Raw genomic sequence first — 16,260 nt, 5'->3', positions numbered from 1 at the left:
AAAACTAGGTGCGTCTTGTGGTCTGGTGCGTCTTATAGAGCGAAAAATACGGTACATTCAGCACTCATAGTAGCAAAATGTAGCTCTCACAGAAACTCTTGAGTACCTTATCCACATATTTGATCTTGGAAACCGATCTCCGTCGGCTAACTGAGCCTCTAAGGCAGCTTTTCTCAACCTTGGGTCCCCAGATGTTTTTGGCATACAACTCCCATCATCCCTGACCACTGGCCCTGTGAGCTAGGGATCATGGGAGTTGTAGGCCAAAAACATCTGGGGACCCAAGGTTGAGAACCACTGCTCTAAGGGTTTTCTGCCTCTGGACGTCAGTGTTTATTCCTAGCTTGTTCATTCCTGGTCTGCAGGAGCCTGGTTCTCAGGTCAGCCTATGTTCTTCTACTTCTAGTCAGTCTGGTTCTTTTTCCTAAAGAAAGAATGGCTTCTTCTCTCCCACAAATTCCTTGCCCGGCCCTCTCCTACTTTCCTCTTGGTGGGTTGTGGAACCATCACGGCATCTCCTCTCTTGGTGGAAAAACAGTGGTGGGCGTCAATAAGGAAGTGAAGTGTCTAAAGTTAACTGTGCAGAGATGTAACAGCAGGCTCTACTGTCCTCCAGCAAACCCCTATTCCTGACAGATCTCCTTAAAATAAATGATGGGGCATCTCTGTTGCCGAGGCTAGAGCAGGAATGGCAAATGTTCATTTACATTATAAAACAGGGTGCATGCAGTTCAGACAACTTGTCACTGTTATCAGTTTGATCATAGACAGTAGGAAACTGGCCCATTTCCTCAAGTATGAAATGGGGAGGACGACATTTTGTTTAGTCTAGCAGGGAAGGGATAGATGACATCAGAACTGATCAGATTTGGGGCGGTCATTCCATGCCAATCAACGTGTTAATACACACAGTGTAAGCTGCCGGTCCCCCAAAATGACGTTTATTTTTTTGTTAAACCACATCCCAAGATATAGAGCATGTGTAAACGACAGAACACCCCTTTGACATCCAATACGGACAAAGAATCCTATTCCCTAATTTAAGTACCAGGTGAAGCCCAAGGCACCAAATGTTTACTGGCGGCTGTCAACGTCATATTCTCGGCTCCAGCGCCCGTTACGCCAGCTGTGGATTTGCACAATTGATCTGAAAAGTAATTCAATCAGGCAGCTTTTCAAAGCCCCTTTAAACCCTTGAAACGTAATCCAGAGTAACTTGTAAGAAGTCAAATATTTTAGACAGAGTCGCCTTGTATTTACAAAGCACAAAGTGTACGCTACACCTGCTCCTTTGTCTCTTTCTCTCTCTCTCCCTCACACACACACACACACACACACCACTTTAATAAATAATAAAATAAAATAAACCAGTCTCTGAGCCCTTGGTGGAAAAAAATGCAATACATAAGAAAGAAAGTTGCCCACCACTTTTTTTAAAAAATAAAGGCTATAGAAACCAAGCAACCGAGACAGGCTTCCTACGTAACCAATCTCTGTGCCTTTAAGAATTGCCCAGTATTGGGAAACTCTAGGGAGGAGATATAACTCAATGGAGCGCAAATCAGGCTTTGCCACCTCCTTGCAAAGTCCATTTCAAAGTGATATTGGTCACACTGTTGAAGAAGACCTCTACTGGACAGCAGCAGCAGGTGAACCTCTCTTCTTACACAGAGGCAATATTCAACATGGTTTTATTCCAGGGATCAGTTTCCTTTGGTTTTGCATTGATGGGCAAAGACATTTCTTCTCTCTCAGGCATTTATTTGAGTGTTTTTCTTTCCAGCAGTTGGAAGTATATCCCTCCCTCCTTCTGCTTTGGCTATCTGTGGTGGTGAGACCCATGTTAGGGAATGCAGTAGTATTTCAGGCTTGAGTATTGTATCATACTGCACTTTGCTTTGAATGATTTTGCACTGTGAATTTTAGCATTATTTGTAAGCTGCTTTTCAACTCTTGTGTAAAGTGACTAGATAATAATAATACTTCAGCAAAGCTTTCTCATTTAACAAAAAATTTGCTTAGGAAAGTGAAGCAAGGAACTATAGACGGAAGTTCCTGTGGCTGATTTTTATTGTTACTTTACGAATGTACCAGGGAAAGCTGCATTTCACCAAATATCAGGTATAAGGTAAAGGTAAAGGGACCCCTGGCCATTAGGTCCAGTCGTGACCGACTCTGGGGTTGCGCGCTCATCTTGCTCTATAGGCCGAGGGAGCCGGCGTTTGTCCGCAGACAGCTTCCGGGTCATGTGGCCAGCATGACTAAGGTGCTTCTGGCGCAATGGAACACCACAACCAGAGCAGTGCATGGAAACGCCGTTTACCTTCCCACTGGAGTGGTCCCTATTTATCTACTTGCACATGATGTGCTTTCGAACTGCTAGGTTGGCAGGAGATCAGGTATAGTTCTGCCCTAATGTTAGATACCACATCCCAACATCCAAGTTCACAACAAACTGCACTGAGCTCAGGCCGGCCCACCCATGAGGCAAGGTGAGGCGACTGCCTCAGGCAGCAAAATCCACAGGGACAGCAGATCACGATATCGCTCTTAACCCTCCCACACACTTTGGGATCCTCACTCACCCCTTCTTCCCTGGCAGGGAGCAGGGTGCCAATTCATGGTTTGCCTCGGGTGTCAAAATATCTTGGGCCGGCCCTGACTGAGTTGCAACTATCCATTTGGATCGTAGCCTCAATAGGTTTCCCCCTATTTCAGCAGCAGAGGTTAAGTGCTCGAAACAGAAGTGCATTGCATTAGCCAACATCCAGGGGCCTCCTCTTAAGATTAAAAGCTGCTTTATAAATCAAATCCAGCGAAGCTGAGCAGACTGTTCCAAAGCATGTTACTCATGAGAGGAACGAAGTGCAAATGTGGGTGTGAAAAATTACAAAAATACTTGACGCACATGGGAGCAATAATTCAGGCAATTTTGTGTGTGTGTGTTTTCTTCGACCAGAAACAATTGCTTCATCATTCACTGTTATTCATTCCATTGCTACTTTGAACAGACACTTTTAACACCCCCTCTCTCTTTTTGCCCTTTGAAAATCTGTGCCAGTAGTCAAAGCAAAGACCAAAAATAAACCCAGTTAGCTAGGAGTCGGAATATTCCTGAAATTCTGCAAAGAAGAATTAGCACTTAAATGCTTCAGTTATTAACTGAATGTCTAAGAACGGGAGCATCTAAGACCCCAGCTCCTTTGTAGGGCCTGGACCACGCATAAATCTTGGTGAGAGCAATGCAGCGAGCGGCCTCCTGGAGCCACGGTGGCAGAAAGAGTAATAACGACCACAAACAATGCTCTCACGCAGATACGAGCCATGCCACTGCCAGACAGGTCGCAGAATAATGTGCCAGAAATGGCCACACTGGTAGATCACAATGGGCAGAATAGTAACTGAACGGTCTGTTCGTGCAGCGCTTGGGAAGACTGAATAAGTCGGCTAATTAAAATGAGGATTTCTGCATGAATTCAAAATGGTGTCCTTGCAGTCCTGGATGTTGAGGTTTGAAAGTGCTAAGAGGAGCCTTGCTGGATCAGACCAATCTAATCCCAGCACCCTTTCCCTACACACAATGGCCAACCAAATGCCTATGGAAGGCTGGGGAACCTTGAACCCACAAGATGTTGCTACACTACAACCTCCACCATCCCTATCTTCTAAATCCGGGCCACGGATGGTCTGGGAATCAGCGTGTTTTTACATGAGTAGAATGTGTGCTTTTATTTAAAATGCATCTCTGGGTTATTTCTGGGGCACAGGAATTCATTCATTTTTTTCCTTCAAAATATAGTCCGGCCCACCGCAAGGTCTGAGGGGAAGTGGACTGCCCCCCTGAAAAATTTCATGACCCCTGGTCAAGAGAAAGTTAGCTTTCTTAAGTGCTACACAGCAATATCCAATTTTTGATTTAGGTAACTTAAATCCATTGATATTCTGACTGTAACATTTGACATTTTATGTTTTTATATTCTGCTGGAAGCCGCCTGGAGTGGCTGGGGAAACCCAGTCAGATGGGCAGGGTATACAGTGGTGCCTCGCAAGACGAAAAGAATCCGTTCCGCGATTCTCTTCGTCTAGCGTTTTCTTCGTCTTGCGAAGCAAGCCCATTGACGGCTTAGCGGATTAGCGCTATTAGCGGCTTAGCGGCTTTTAGCGGCTTATCGGATCAGCGGATAAGCGGCTTGGCGGCTTAGAAAAAGGGGGGGGGAGCAAAAAAAACCCGCAGGAACTCGCAAGACATTTTCGTCTTGCGAAGCAAGCCCATAGGAAATTTGTTTTGCGAAGCACCTCCAAAACGGAAAACCCTTTCGTCTAGCGGGTTTTCCGTCTTGCGAGGCATTCGTCTTGCGGGGCACCACTGTAAATATAATCAGTGCTTTTTTCCTTAAAAAAAATGTTTAGGGGTACTCTCATTTTTCTGTTCATATTGAAATACTGTCCCTCAATGAGGCCAAACTTAGATTCACAAAATGTTTAGGGGTATGCATACCCATGCGTCCCCCAAGGAAAAAAGCACTGAATATAACAACAACTTAGTAACTATGGCTGCAGTCCTAACCATGTCTATTCAGAAGCAAGTCTCATTTAATTCAATGGGGGTTACTTCTTTGTAAACAGAGTTTGGATTGCAGCCTAAATTGGATGCCACGCATTGTAACAACTAAGCATGCTGGATTGGACCTGAGAAGACAAGGGGAAAGTTGCATGACACAATAGGAGACACCTGGCGTGGTGAATTCTTGACAGTCCAAGATGATGGGATGGCAGCGAGAGGCAGATCCCAGCGCTCCCTCCGCCAAGTGTGCAAGGACTCAGGAAAGTGGAGCTCTAATGTGATTGTTACACGTGCCAGTCAAGAGTCTTCCGCACTCTCACCCTGATATTTTAAGCTACTGCAAAAAAGGAAACATAACTATGGCAACAACATTTCCAGTCGGGAGAGTTTTAGCGGCAGCACCCTCCTCCCACACAAGAATGCAATAAAGATCCATGAGGTGCCTGCACACACATTGATCAGAAAATACCAGGCCCCAACCAGAATATTTTACGGTCTGCAACAAAAGGCAGTGGCGCATTTAACTTCAAATCATGTCCATCTGAATAGGCCATTTATTATCATCCTCAAAAGGCCTCAGGATGGCAAATGCAGCTTGCCTCATTCATCTCTAGCTAGTAACCATTTGTTGCCCTTAAAGGTTTAGATATTCATCCTAATTGCATTAGGGACAGGCTGTAATTTCCCTGCCCTATTCTCTCTGCAGACCACCGCTTTTTTCCCTGGGCCTTTTTTTGTGGAGAGAGGAGAGCATTATGCAAAAGGCACTCCTAATAGCCATTCAGCCACCCAGCTCTAATGACAGCTTTATTCAAGGCCCAAAGCTTGTTAACAAGCTGAATGGAAGGCAGATTAAGGCAAAGCAGATCTGATTAGGAAACAGCAACCTGACTCCCTAGGAGTTAGCAGGATTTCACTTGCACACACAATGCCACCTTCTCCAAGTGCCACCACAGCTACTTCTCCTCATCTGTTTAAAAGGGGGGGGGGACGGGATACAAGGACATCCCTGGGACTTTCCACAACATACGCAGATGAATATTTCAGATCTCAGCTGGTTTGCAGATGATTTTCTGTGTGGAAAATTCTCAGGTATTTAAAATAAGAAAGCACTTTGGTTAGCTATGAAATCTAATCATCGCAAGTCAACTGCTAGGGCGCGGACAGGTATTCAGATATTCTGACATATACAAATACACACACACTAAAGAAACATCTCCAGAGATTCAGAGCAAGCACAGAGAAATTAGGGGCAATTCCAGGTGATCTTTCTTTTCTTTTCAAATTATGTTATTCAGCATGTCCAACAACAACAACAAATCGAACAGGAGCTTCAGCAACACCCACAATGAACACTAGCTAGTCCAACAAGAAGGAACTGCAACAGAATGTTGCAGCGAGAAGCATTACAAGTTTACGATTCCAGCGGCTGTTCTCAATCCTCTCTCCAACCCCATTTTTGTTGCCCCAGTGTTCCATGGCTACTGAGCATGCTCAGTCCTCATTATATGCTTTCTGAGGCTCCCCCCTCCATTTAAAGTCCCACTCCCCATATTTATATATATATATATATATATATATATTTGTATTTCTGCAAACTTAGCAGTTCCACCAGCCTGCTTCTGTTCTTCGCTCTTGGGCCAGCTTGGTGCCATTCCAGCTACATAAGCAACGCCACACATAGCCTGGACATCAGAAAAAGGGGGCATAACGTTAGCCTGGGGGTTTGTAAAAACATTGTGAATGTCGCAGTTCAGAGCTACTGGAAGGGCCTATTGCTCAGAAGTGGAGCATCTGCACTGAGGTACAATCGTACCTTGGTTGTCTTGGTACTCGGACATTTTGGCTCCCAAACGCCACAAACCTGGGAGCGAGTGTTCCGGTTTGCGAACATTTTTTGGAAGCCAAACGTCTGACACGGCTTCCGCAGCTTCCGGTTGAACGCAAGAAACTCCTGCAGCCAATCGGAAGCCTGGCTTTGGCTTTCAAACCGTTCCAGGAGTCAAACGGATTCCTGGAACAGATTAAGTTTGACAAGCAAGGTACCACTGTAGGAGGAACTCAATAACTGCCATCGCCCCTAAAACTCGGCCTGAGACCCCAGAGAGCTTCTACGAGTCAAAACAAGACAGTTCTGGGAAATGGTCCATTTTTTGCACAGTGTTTGGGCTCCCTGAGGGAAATATCTGAACCCCCATATTCCAAAGCGGGTCAAGGGGTGTACCGAGGGGTCAGTGAGGTCACCCAAGGGGACGCCAAAATCATGCCTCTCCACTCCAGTTTGGTTCCTCTGACAGTCTTGGGCACTGACGTTCTCAAATGTTTTGGCTCCCGAACGCCGCAAACCCGGAAGTGACTGTTCCAGTTTACGAACTATTTTTGGAAGCCGAACATCCAACGGGGCTTTTCCAATATGTATACAGTAGTACCTCGGGTTACATCCGCTTCAGGTTACAGACGCTTCAGGTTGCAGACTCTGCTAACCCAGAAACAGTACCCGGGTTAAGAACTTTGCTTCAGGATGAGAACAGAAATCGTGCTCCGGTGGTGTGGCGGCAGCATGGGGCCCCATTAGCTAAAGTGGTGCTTCAGGTTAAGAACAGTTTCAGGTTAAGAACAGTTTCAGGTTAAGAACGGACCTCCAGGACAAATTAAGTACTTAACCCAAGGTACCACTGTACTTCCAAGGTACGACTGTATTTTGTATTTAATCCCATTTAAGATTGGGGGTTGAGTATGTATTATGTTTCAGTCTTGGTATCTGCTGTAGAATTAGAGGGCCTTACATCTTTTGTAAGGCCTGCAGCATGTCCCCTCTTTCTGTCAACATCAGTATTATGACAGGAGATGGGTGGCTCCAGCCCCTCTCCCATCTTCTCTCCTCTCCACTCTATTAAAAGCCAGCTTTGGGAAGATCGGCAGGCCAGTGGGATCTCCTAGCAAACAGCAGGGAGGGAGAAGAGGTGGTTGCCAACACAGACACAGAGGAGGAAGGGGCAATGATGGCAGGGGCAGGGGGAAAGGAGGAGTCAGCATTGATGAGGGGGTCTGATAGGCCCCCAGGGCAACTTCCTGTTGCTGCCAATTGGCTGGACTATAAGATGGTACTCTTTTCTCCCCCCCCCCCACTTGTATGGATAATTGCTCTAATTGAAACTGTACTTTCAGGAGAATTTTTCTGAAAGCAATTTAAGGAAAGGACAGATTGTAAAACAGGCCACATCCTGTAAATTAAAATAACGAACTAGAAGTACGGTGCAAATTAGCTCTTAAAGGGAGAGGAATGAAATCACATAAAATGAAATGTGTGTCTCCGAAGAGAACATTTGGAATTACATTTTTCTTTTTTCTTTTTAAGTGATGCATCCTACAGAGAAGGAAGAGAGAAAGATAGATCCAGGAATATTTTTCAATCGTCAGTCAAGACATTCTCCTCCTTTCACGAAGGACTTTTAAACATCCCCTTTGATCTTCTAGCCACAGCAATTTTTGCCCGGGTTAATAAAATGGGAGCACAGATCATGGCGAAAAAGAAATCATGGCTAATTAGGAAGCATAAGGTTCCACATAATGATAATAAATGCACAACGCTTGCATCAGCAATTGGGACAATTTGCTTTCTGAATGTATCACAGGCTTAGAACTCTAGCCTCCCTGAGGTATCTTGTAAATTCCCATCTTTGAAGCCCCAAGTCCAATTTACATTTAACAGCAAAAACTGTACAGTTAAAAGATTACGAGAAAGAAGCTTAAGAACCCCAGTGGTTAATTGATCTAGCCTTGTTTCCTTAAGCTGTACATTCCCTTGAAACCTATTGTTTTCTTTTAGCTTTATCAAGCATTTTAATGTGGCTGAAACAGGCTTGTAGCTTTTCCCTCTGTGTACAAAATCACAAAAGCCAAATTATTCAGGGCTGTTCTGAACACCAGAACAGGCTGTGAAGAACTCCCCCCAAAAAATCTTTTCAGGCAAGGTAAGTGAGCAAGATGGCAAATTATAGATTATAGATGCACAGAAAGTATAAAGCCATTCACACTGGAATAACTAGTCACCAATGGGGGCAAATAATCCCAACATCAGATTTCCTTCAGCACATATATTTCTAAGGGTGAATGAGAGTGTAATTGCTCAATAAATAAGTAAGTAAAGAACTTGATTCTGACTAAGGCTGCCTTCTTTGGCCCAGAGGCAGCATTCAACCTTGGCCAACCCGCTAAAGTCCACATGCTGGGAGTGGCCACCCACCCACAGTCTGCATCCCCTCCTTAGTTGATTAGACAAATTTGCTGGGGGGGATTCAATCAGGCCTCCAGGCCATGAGTTAGTCATCCTAAGAACATACTAGGAGCCCTGCTCGGTCAGGCAAATGGCTCATCTAGTCCAACATTCTGTTCTCACAGTGGCCAGTCAGGTGCCCATGACAGAAGTAAATAAACAGGGAATCAGCAAAGAGTGTCCCTATCTCCTCTAGCCAGCATGACCACAAAAGCAAGTCCCCATCCTCTTTACTGGGGAGAAGGGATGCTGCAGAGATGCTGGGCTTTGGGGTGTCCCAAAGGCCTCTGGAGCCCAGTGTAATATAGGAGATGACGTTCTGCCTCTTCCTCCTTAGGAGAGGGTATTGGTTCGTGGCAATGGCATATTTTGGCTGGTTCTCGAGGTGGGGGTGGGGGGAAGCAAGGGGGTGAGGGAATCGTATCTCAAGGGTTCACAGTGAAACTAGTTGGCTGTTGATCCAGGGACTTGATACAATGCATAATTAACATACAAAATTCATAGAATTGTAGAGTAGCACTGCAAGAATCTCAGCTAAAGCATCAATGACAGGTGGCCATCCGACCTCTGCTTAAAACCCTCCAATTTAATACTGCGGGTTTAGGTGGCTTTCAAAAACGAACCAGCACACGTTCACATAGGTTAGGCATAGATGTCATCTTGGATGGAAGAGATGAAGCTCAGTTGGGTGATGGCGCTTGGTATAACAAGGTCTTGGTTTGGGTCATTAATATGGTTAAAGAAAGGGTGTCTTGGAAGGTCCCCTCCTCATTTACCCCCCCCCCAAAGGTTAGGCTAAGAGAGGCAGTGGCTGGCCCACAAGGTCACCTGGTGAATGAGTGGTTTGAACCTTGATCTCCTGGGGTTCATGGTTGAGTGGGGATTTGAACCCTGGTCTGCCAAGTGCTGGTCCAACACTTTGAACCACTGCGCCACACCAGCTTGTCTTCACCTGCAGAGGCAGAGACAGCCCAACAGAACTGCAGCACTGCTATGAAACGAGATGCAAATAGATCTTCTCACATCCGTGCAGCTCTGATACCTCCACATTGCATATTGGAAAAGGTCTCCTCTGTGTGGCTCTTTTTGGAGATGGGAAATGCCTTTGGTCAGCTCCGTAGATGAGAACAAGGGCAACAGCCAGAAGAGACCCTGTGAGGTCTCTTAAGCCCTTCCATGTGGACAGCCTCAGCCCTGGACCGTAGGAGAATTAGGCATCAGCCTGAGGTCACCCTACTGCCCATCCCCTCTCCAAATATTAGCCCTTGTGTTAACAAAACACAAATAAACATGGAAAAGTGCATAGAGCATGTCTCCTTTTGATTCATAGAGTCTTTTTCACTGTTCGTTTACATTTGGTAAGAGAGGAGAGAGAAAGAGACACGGTGGATCATGATCTTTCATTCTATTGCATAGTGTTTGTGCAAAGTTTCTGTGTCACAATCAAGTGAGTAGGTCCTTTATTTGTTTATATATATATTATTTTTGGCATTGCAAGAGATTGGAGGGTTCCAGAGCTTCATTGGTTGCATTCGGTTGGCTGCGGTGTGGTTTGTTTGTAACAACACCTTCACCCTAGTGTGGCTCCCCTTTATCACATATTAGCCCTATACACAGTGAGGGGAACTTCTGAACAGGACTATACGCTTCTTGGGTGCAGCCTGGTGGCCTGCATATGATGTTGGGCTATAATGCACAGCAGCTCCATCCATCATGGTCAGGGGCCAGGGGTGATGGGTGCTGTAGTCCAACCATGGTCTCTCGGACCATGAAAGCGATTAAGAGTTGGCATGAATAAATCTAAGGAATAATATAATTTTTTTAAAAAATCTAGAGGGCATCAACTTGGCTACCCATGGGCAGCTGTGCCATCAAATATGAGTGGGAGAATTGGAAGAAAAGCTTGGAACCATGCACTGTTTATATTTATTTTTAAATAGCATGAGTTTAAAAAAAACCTGTCCTCAAGATCGTCTACCAAATAAAAGGGGAAACAGAAAAATACCCACTATCTTTATACATACCATATCACTTAACTAAAACAAGAGCATTGCAATAGTATGCCATAAAGCCATAATGATAAAATCAGCACCAATTAAAATTATATATTTTTGATTATATCTTTATGTCTATGTCTATGCCTGCCTGTCTGTCTGGCTATCTACCTACTTACCTACCTACCTACCTATCTATCTATCTAGTGGTCTTTATGTTGATCTTTTCTGTGAACCGCCCTGAAACCTCCAGGTATAGGGTGGTATATAAATTCAATAAATAATAACAATGATAATAATAAATAAAAATAGGGAGGTTGCCAGTAATCCCTCCTGCATAAGGGCATCCTGTCAGGATGGAGCCACCACAGAAAAGGCTCTGTCTCTTGGGCCCACCAATCTGATACTTCCCCCCGCTCCCGCCACCAGCAGGTCTATGGTAGCTTTTCTCCCTAAGATTTCTCAACAGCATTGCCAGGATAAAAAGGGAAAGGTACCCCTGACCATTAGGTCCAGTCATGGACGACTCTGGGGTTGTGGCGCTCATCTCACTTTATTGGCCGAGGGAGCCGGTGTACAGCTTCTGGGTCATGTGGCCAGCATGACTAAGCCGCTTCTGGCGAACCAGAGCAGTGCACAGAAACACCGTTTACCTTCCCGCCGGAGTGGTACCTATTTATCTACTTGCACTTTGACGTGCTTTCGAACTATAATGGCTCCTCCATCTAAGCAGGGCTTGCAGCCAGCAGTAGAAAATGTCCTATTACAGCAAACTGCAAATGCACCCACTCAACCCACAGTGAATCATGTAATGAGACAGGCTGTACCATGGAGTTTCTCACCCTACGGTAAGGCGATTGCAAGACGTTCTTGCACAGAAACATGCAGATCTTGCAAAAAGATGTGAGGGCTGAGCTGCAGGCAGCTGTCAGAGGTGAATCAGAGTTAAAGGACCAAAGCAGAGCCAGGAAGAAGTTATTCACGCAAGAAGCGTTCCTGTCCAAAAGGGCCCAGTCAGTTGAAAATGACTGGGAGTTGAAGATACTTCACTGATAAGATGTTGGAGTTGAAAATACTTCACTGATAAGATGTCCCAAGCTCTGGTTCTGATGGCTCACCACACAAAGGTGTCACACAAAACCAATGGCTCATCATGTTAAATGCTTATGTACAGTACTGTTTTTCAAAACGGGTTTTATAAATGTAGAGTGTATGACCACCTCTCAAAGAATACAGTAGTAGTAAATCAGCTTGCGGATAATTGCACGATGCCTTGCGGTTTTCAATAATATACTTTCTTATGCAACGTCATACAATAAAACTAAATTAAAACAAACCAACTAACCAATGGCACTTGGCTCTATAGCTCAAGTCAGTAGAGCATGAGACTCTAAATCTAAAAGCTGTGGGTTCAAGCCCCACGTTGGACAAAAGATTCTGGCATTACAGGGGGTTGGACCAGATGGCAATTGTGGTCCCTTCCAACTCTACAATTATATGAGTCCCTAAAATTTTTTGTACCCCAAGCAATTGCCCTGTTAGGCCTCTCCCCCTCTCCACACACACTATGCATCTGGGTAGGAATTATTATTATTATTATTATTATTATTATTATTATTATTATTATTTATAGCCCGCCCATCTGGCTGGGTTTCACCAGCCACTCTGGGCAGCTTCCAACCAAATATTAAAATACAATAGTGCGTCAAACATTAAAAGCTTCCCTAAACAGGGCTGCCTTCAGATGTCTCCTAAAAGTCTGGTAGTTGTTTTTTCCTTTGACATCTGGTGAGAGGGCGTTCCACAGGGAGGGCGCCACTACTGAGAAGGCCCTCTGCCTGGTTCCCTGTAACAAAAGCTGTTGTTGCCATCTTACGGTTCTGGGTCACAGTTAAGGAAAAGGCAACCATGGTCAGAATCCTTAAGGTATATGACGGGTAGGCAACATGGTTTTCTCCAGATGTTGGACTTCAGCACTCATCAGTCCTGACTATTAACTGCTCTAGTCCAAACACATATTGGGCAGGCAGGATTACCAGCTTGGGGAAGGGTGGTGTATTCTTATTGACCTTCATGAATTTATATGGTGCTTAACTGCCAAAGCCGGCCTCTAAGCAGTTTACATGGATAAAAACCAATTGCAAAACAATGTAAAAGCATGGAAATAAAAATGTCCAATCAAACCATTTCACTGAAACATTAAAATTAGCATCCACGTTACTTAAAAATACAGTAAAGCAAGCACATTTGAACAGCGCAACAGTGAAGCACTCACAGCGGATCCAGAAAGTCTGTAGCAGAATCCAGAACTGCGCTGGTGCTTCGAGAGTACCACTGCCTTTCCCAGCAGATGAAGAGAAAAGAAAGCTCACCTGGCAACAGTAGCTACAGCGATTTTAGGAATTCACTTTCCTCTCAAGTGGCCACAGAGGGGTTCACACGTTGTATTCAGCAGGTGTCCAGGCTCTGTACACAATAACTGAGCTGTACAAATCAACAAGTGTACCCTCCTCCCAGAAGCAGATTTAGGGGAGTATGAATTGATGCTTTTGAATTCTGGTGCTGGAGGAGACTCTTGAGAGTCCCCTGGACTGCAAGAAGATCAAACCTATCCATTCTGAAGGAAATCAGCCCTGAATGCTCACTGGAAGGACAGATCGTGAAGCTGAGGCTCCAATACTTTGGCCACCTCATGAGAAGAGAAGACTCCCTGGAAAAGACCCTGATGCTGGGAAAGATGGAGGGCACAAGGAGAAGGGGATGACAGAGGACGAGATGGTTGGACAGTGTTCTTGAAGCTACCAGCATGAGTTTGACCAAACTGTGGGAGGCAGTGGAAGACAGGAGTGCCTGGCGTGCTCTGGTCCATGGGGTCACGAAGAGTCGGACACGACTAAACAAGCAAACAACAACAACAACCAGTTCAGTCACACTGGGCACAGAGCCTTGAGGGTGCCACAAGGGGCACCACAACTATGACGCAGAATGGAAGGCGGAGAGGCAGGGGGGCGAATTTTAGCGTCGCTGAAATTTGAGACCCCCAAGGTCTGCCACTGCTTCTCCACACATATGTAGAGACAGCTTGCATCTGTGTGAATTCTTTCTTTCTTTCTTTCTTTCTTTTTAAATGTATTTTTATTAAAGATTTTCTTGGCTTACAGTTCCAGTGCCCTCTTCAGCACTCATTTTATTTTTACTGGCTGATTCTGCTAGTCTATCCCTCCTCTCCTCCAAGGAGCTCAAGGTAACATCCAAGCCTCTCTCCCCGCTCTCCATATTGTCCTCACAACAACCCTGTGAGATAGGTTAGGCTGAGAGATAGGGACTGATGATCTCCAAGGTCAGTGAGTTTCATAGCTGAGTGGAGATTTGAACCCTAGTCTCCCAAGTCCTAGTTCATCACCCTAACCACTACATCACACTATCGCTAGGAAGACAATACATCACTAATGCAAGGAAGTTTTTTGGGGGGGGTTAATGGTTAAGTCAGGTAACCATCTTCAGATTGCGACAAAATATAGACCTCAAGGCTTCAAGAGCCTACCAATTTTTCGGTAACAACACCCCCCCCAACCCTGCAATTCTCAACCTCTGCTTTGTAGACCATCTATCTTCAAGATGACTTCTGGAAAATTCAAACGATTGCACACTCTTTAGTGACATTTTGGTCAGTATTGCCCGACTGTGAATTTCGGAGTTGTTGCTTTTCTTAAAATCAGAGGCACCTGTCACTACATAAAAACCTACAAACACAGGGCAGGTCCTGCTCACAAATGAAGCACGTAGAGAAATGCCACCCAATGTTGTTCGTCAAAACTGAAGCAACAGGAGTAATAATTATGGAACTTTGTGGTGAGACCTGGGGCAGATAATGCCACAGAGAACGACTGCTGGAAAGGATGATCACAAGCCGGAAAGAAGTCTTGAACAAACCCAAAAGAACAGCACACCGATATGACAGGGAGGAATCAACAACACCAACCACCAAGTTTTATTACATGTCCAGAGATCACATTTAAAGCACACAAACACACACAGGGCGTAAGGCTTTCCAGCGAGCTTGCACTCTGCCTCTCATTGTTTTCACAACTCCTTGGGGACTCTTTGTGTGTGTGTGTGTGTGTGTGTGTGTGTGTGTGAGAGAGAGAGAGAGAGAGAGAGAGAGAGAGAGAGAAACGTTTGTCTCCTTACCTCCATTTATGAAGCGCGAAGCCCGGACACTGGTCACCGCAGTTGTTGCAAGGCCGCTCTCGTTCCAGCTCACCCAAGGCGGTCAACTTCATTGAAGAAAAAGAAGGAACCCCATGAATACAAACAACATGCTCTCTGCCTCCCTCTCCCACCTCCCTGGAAAGAATGGCGGGGGGGGGGGGACAGACCCAACCTTGTTAAAGACGCACCAGCTGATTGCTCGCCCATTGATAAAATGAGGAGTAGATCTGTTTGCAAACATTTTTTTTTTTTAATTATCTAAAGACAAATTTAATAAATCGCTCCATCGGGAAACGGCATCTCCCTCCACGGAAGAGTAGCGCTGGGTGGTGGAAGGAGATGATTAGCATCTGAAAAGGTCCAGCTGGTGGGAAACTGACCCGGTTCTCCCCGCGCCTTGGACAAAGGGAGCAGCAAGTCAAGGTGCTGTGACCTAGCCATGGCTGGGGCTTTGCCTTGGAAGCGGGTGGGCGCCACAGTGGGGCGGGGGGTCCCGGACCAACCTGTTCCAAGGGTGGAGGGGGTGGAGAGGAGGTGCCCAGTGGCCAGGGCGCACGAAGGGGGTCTCTCTTGCTTGCCAGGGTGGGCGCTCTCTCCGGGACCCATTTCTTTCCCCCCGCCCAGACAACGAAATCATCTTAGACCCGCGGCAGATTCCCACCCCCCTCTCTCCCCCATCCACCGGGTCTCCCAGACCACGCGATCCTCGCGGACTCACCGATCGGCTGGAGAGGCGCTTCCGCGCGCTCCGGCTGAACATGGCAGCGGCGAGAGGGGGCTGTCCGGCCGGCCTGGGCGCGCTTCGGCTTGGCTAGGGTGGCCGCGCGCGCTGCGCACAGGGCGAGCCGAGGCTGCTGCGCTTTCCGAGCGAGGCGCCGCGGCGCAGCTGCTGGCGCTCCGCTTTTGCTTCCTCGCCTCCCGCCCCCCCCCCCCCCGCGGCAGGCTGTCCCCTCCCCTCGCAGCCCTGCCTGCCTGCTTGCCTCCCACTCGGCCCCCGGCTGCTTCCCCTCACGTGTCTCGGGCGCCCTTCGGGGCCGGGCGTGCCGTCACCGCCGCCTGCTCCTCAATGCGCTCTAGCGCCTTGATGCTTGCCTGCCTGCTCCTCCTCTGACATCTCCTTAGGGGGCCACCACCACCTTGCCTGCGTTGCGCTTTAGCGCGTTCCTGCGCTCCGGCTAGTTGGCACCTGGCGCTTCCAGTGTCCCCTCCCCCGG

The 16,260-nt window shown here is 46.5% G+C and overlaps 1 protein-coding gene across 1 annotated transcript in view; it reads right to left on the bottom strand.

The window, feature by feature from the left end:
- Positions 1–15,985, bottom strand: part of PRICKLE2 (prickle planar cell polarity protein 2) — a 259,811-nt gene extending 243,826 nt beyond the window's left edge. Inside the window, exons 1-2 of the mRNA XM_079959799.1 lie at positions 15,765–15,985; positions 15,026–15,111 (exon numbers count right to left, since the gene is read on the bottom strand). Coding sequence (XP_079815925.1) covers positions 15,026–15,111; positions 15,765–15,806 — 128 coding nt within the window. The 5' untranslated portion in view covers positions 15,807–15,985. The remainder of the gene's footprint in view (positions 1–15,025; positions 15,112–15,764) is intronic.
- Positions 15,986–16,260: the final 275 nt, after the last annotated feature.

Source organism: Podarcis cretensis (assembly GCF_951804945.1).
Source record: "Podarcis cretensis genome assembly, chromosome: 2".
NCBI lineage: Eukaryota > Metazoa > Chordata > Lepidosauria > Squamata > Lacertidae > Podarcis > Podarcis cretensis.
Note: the sequence above shows the minus strand (reverse complement) of the source record. Positions and strands in the feature narration are given on the sequence as shown.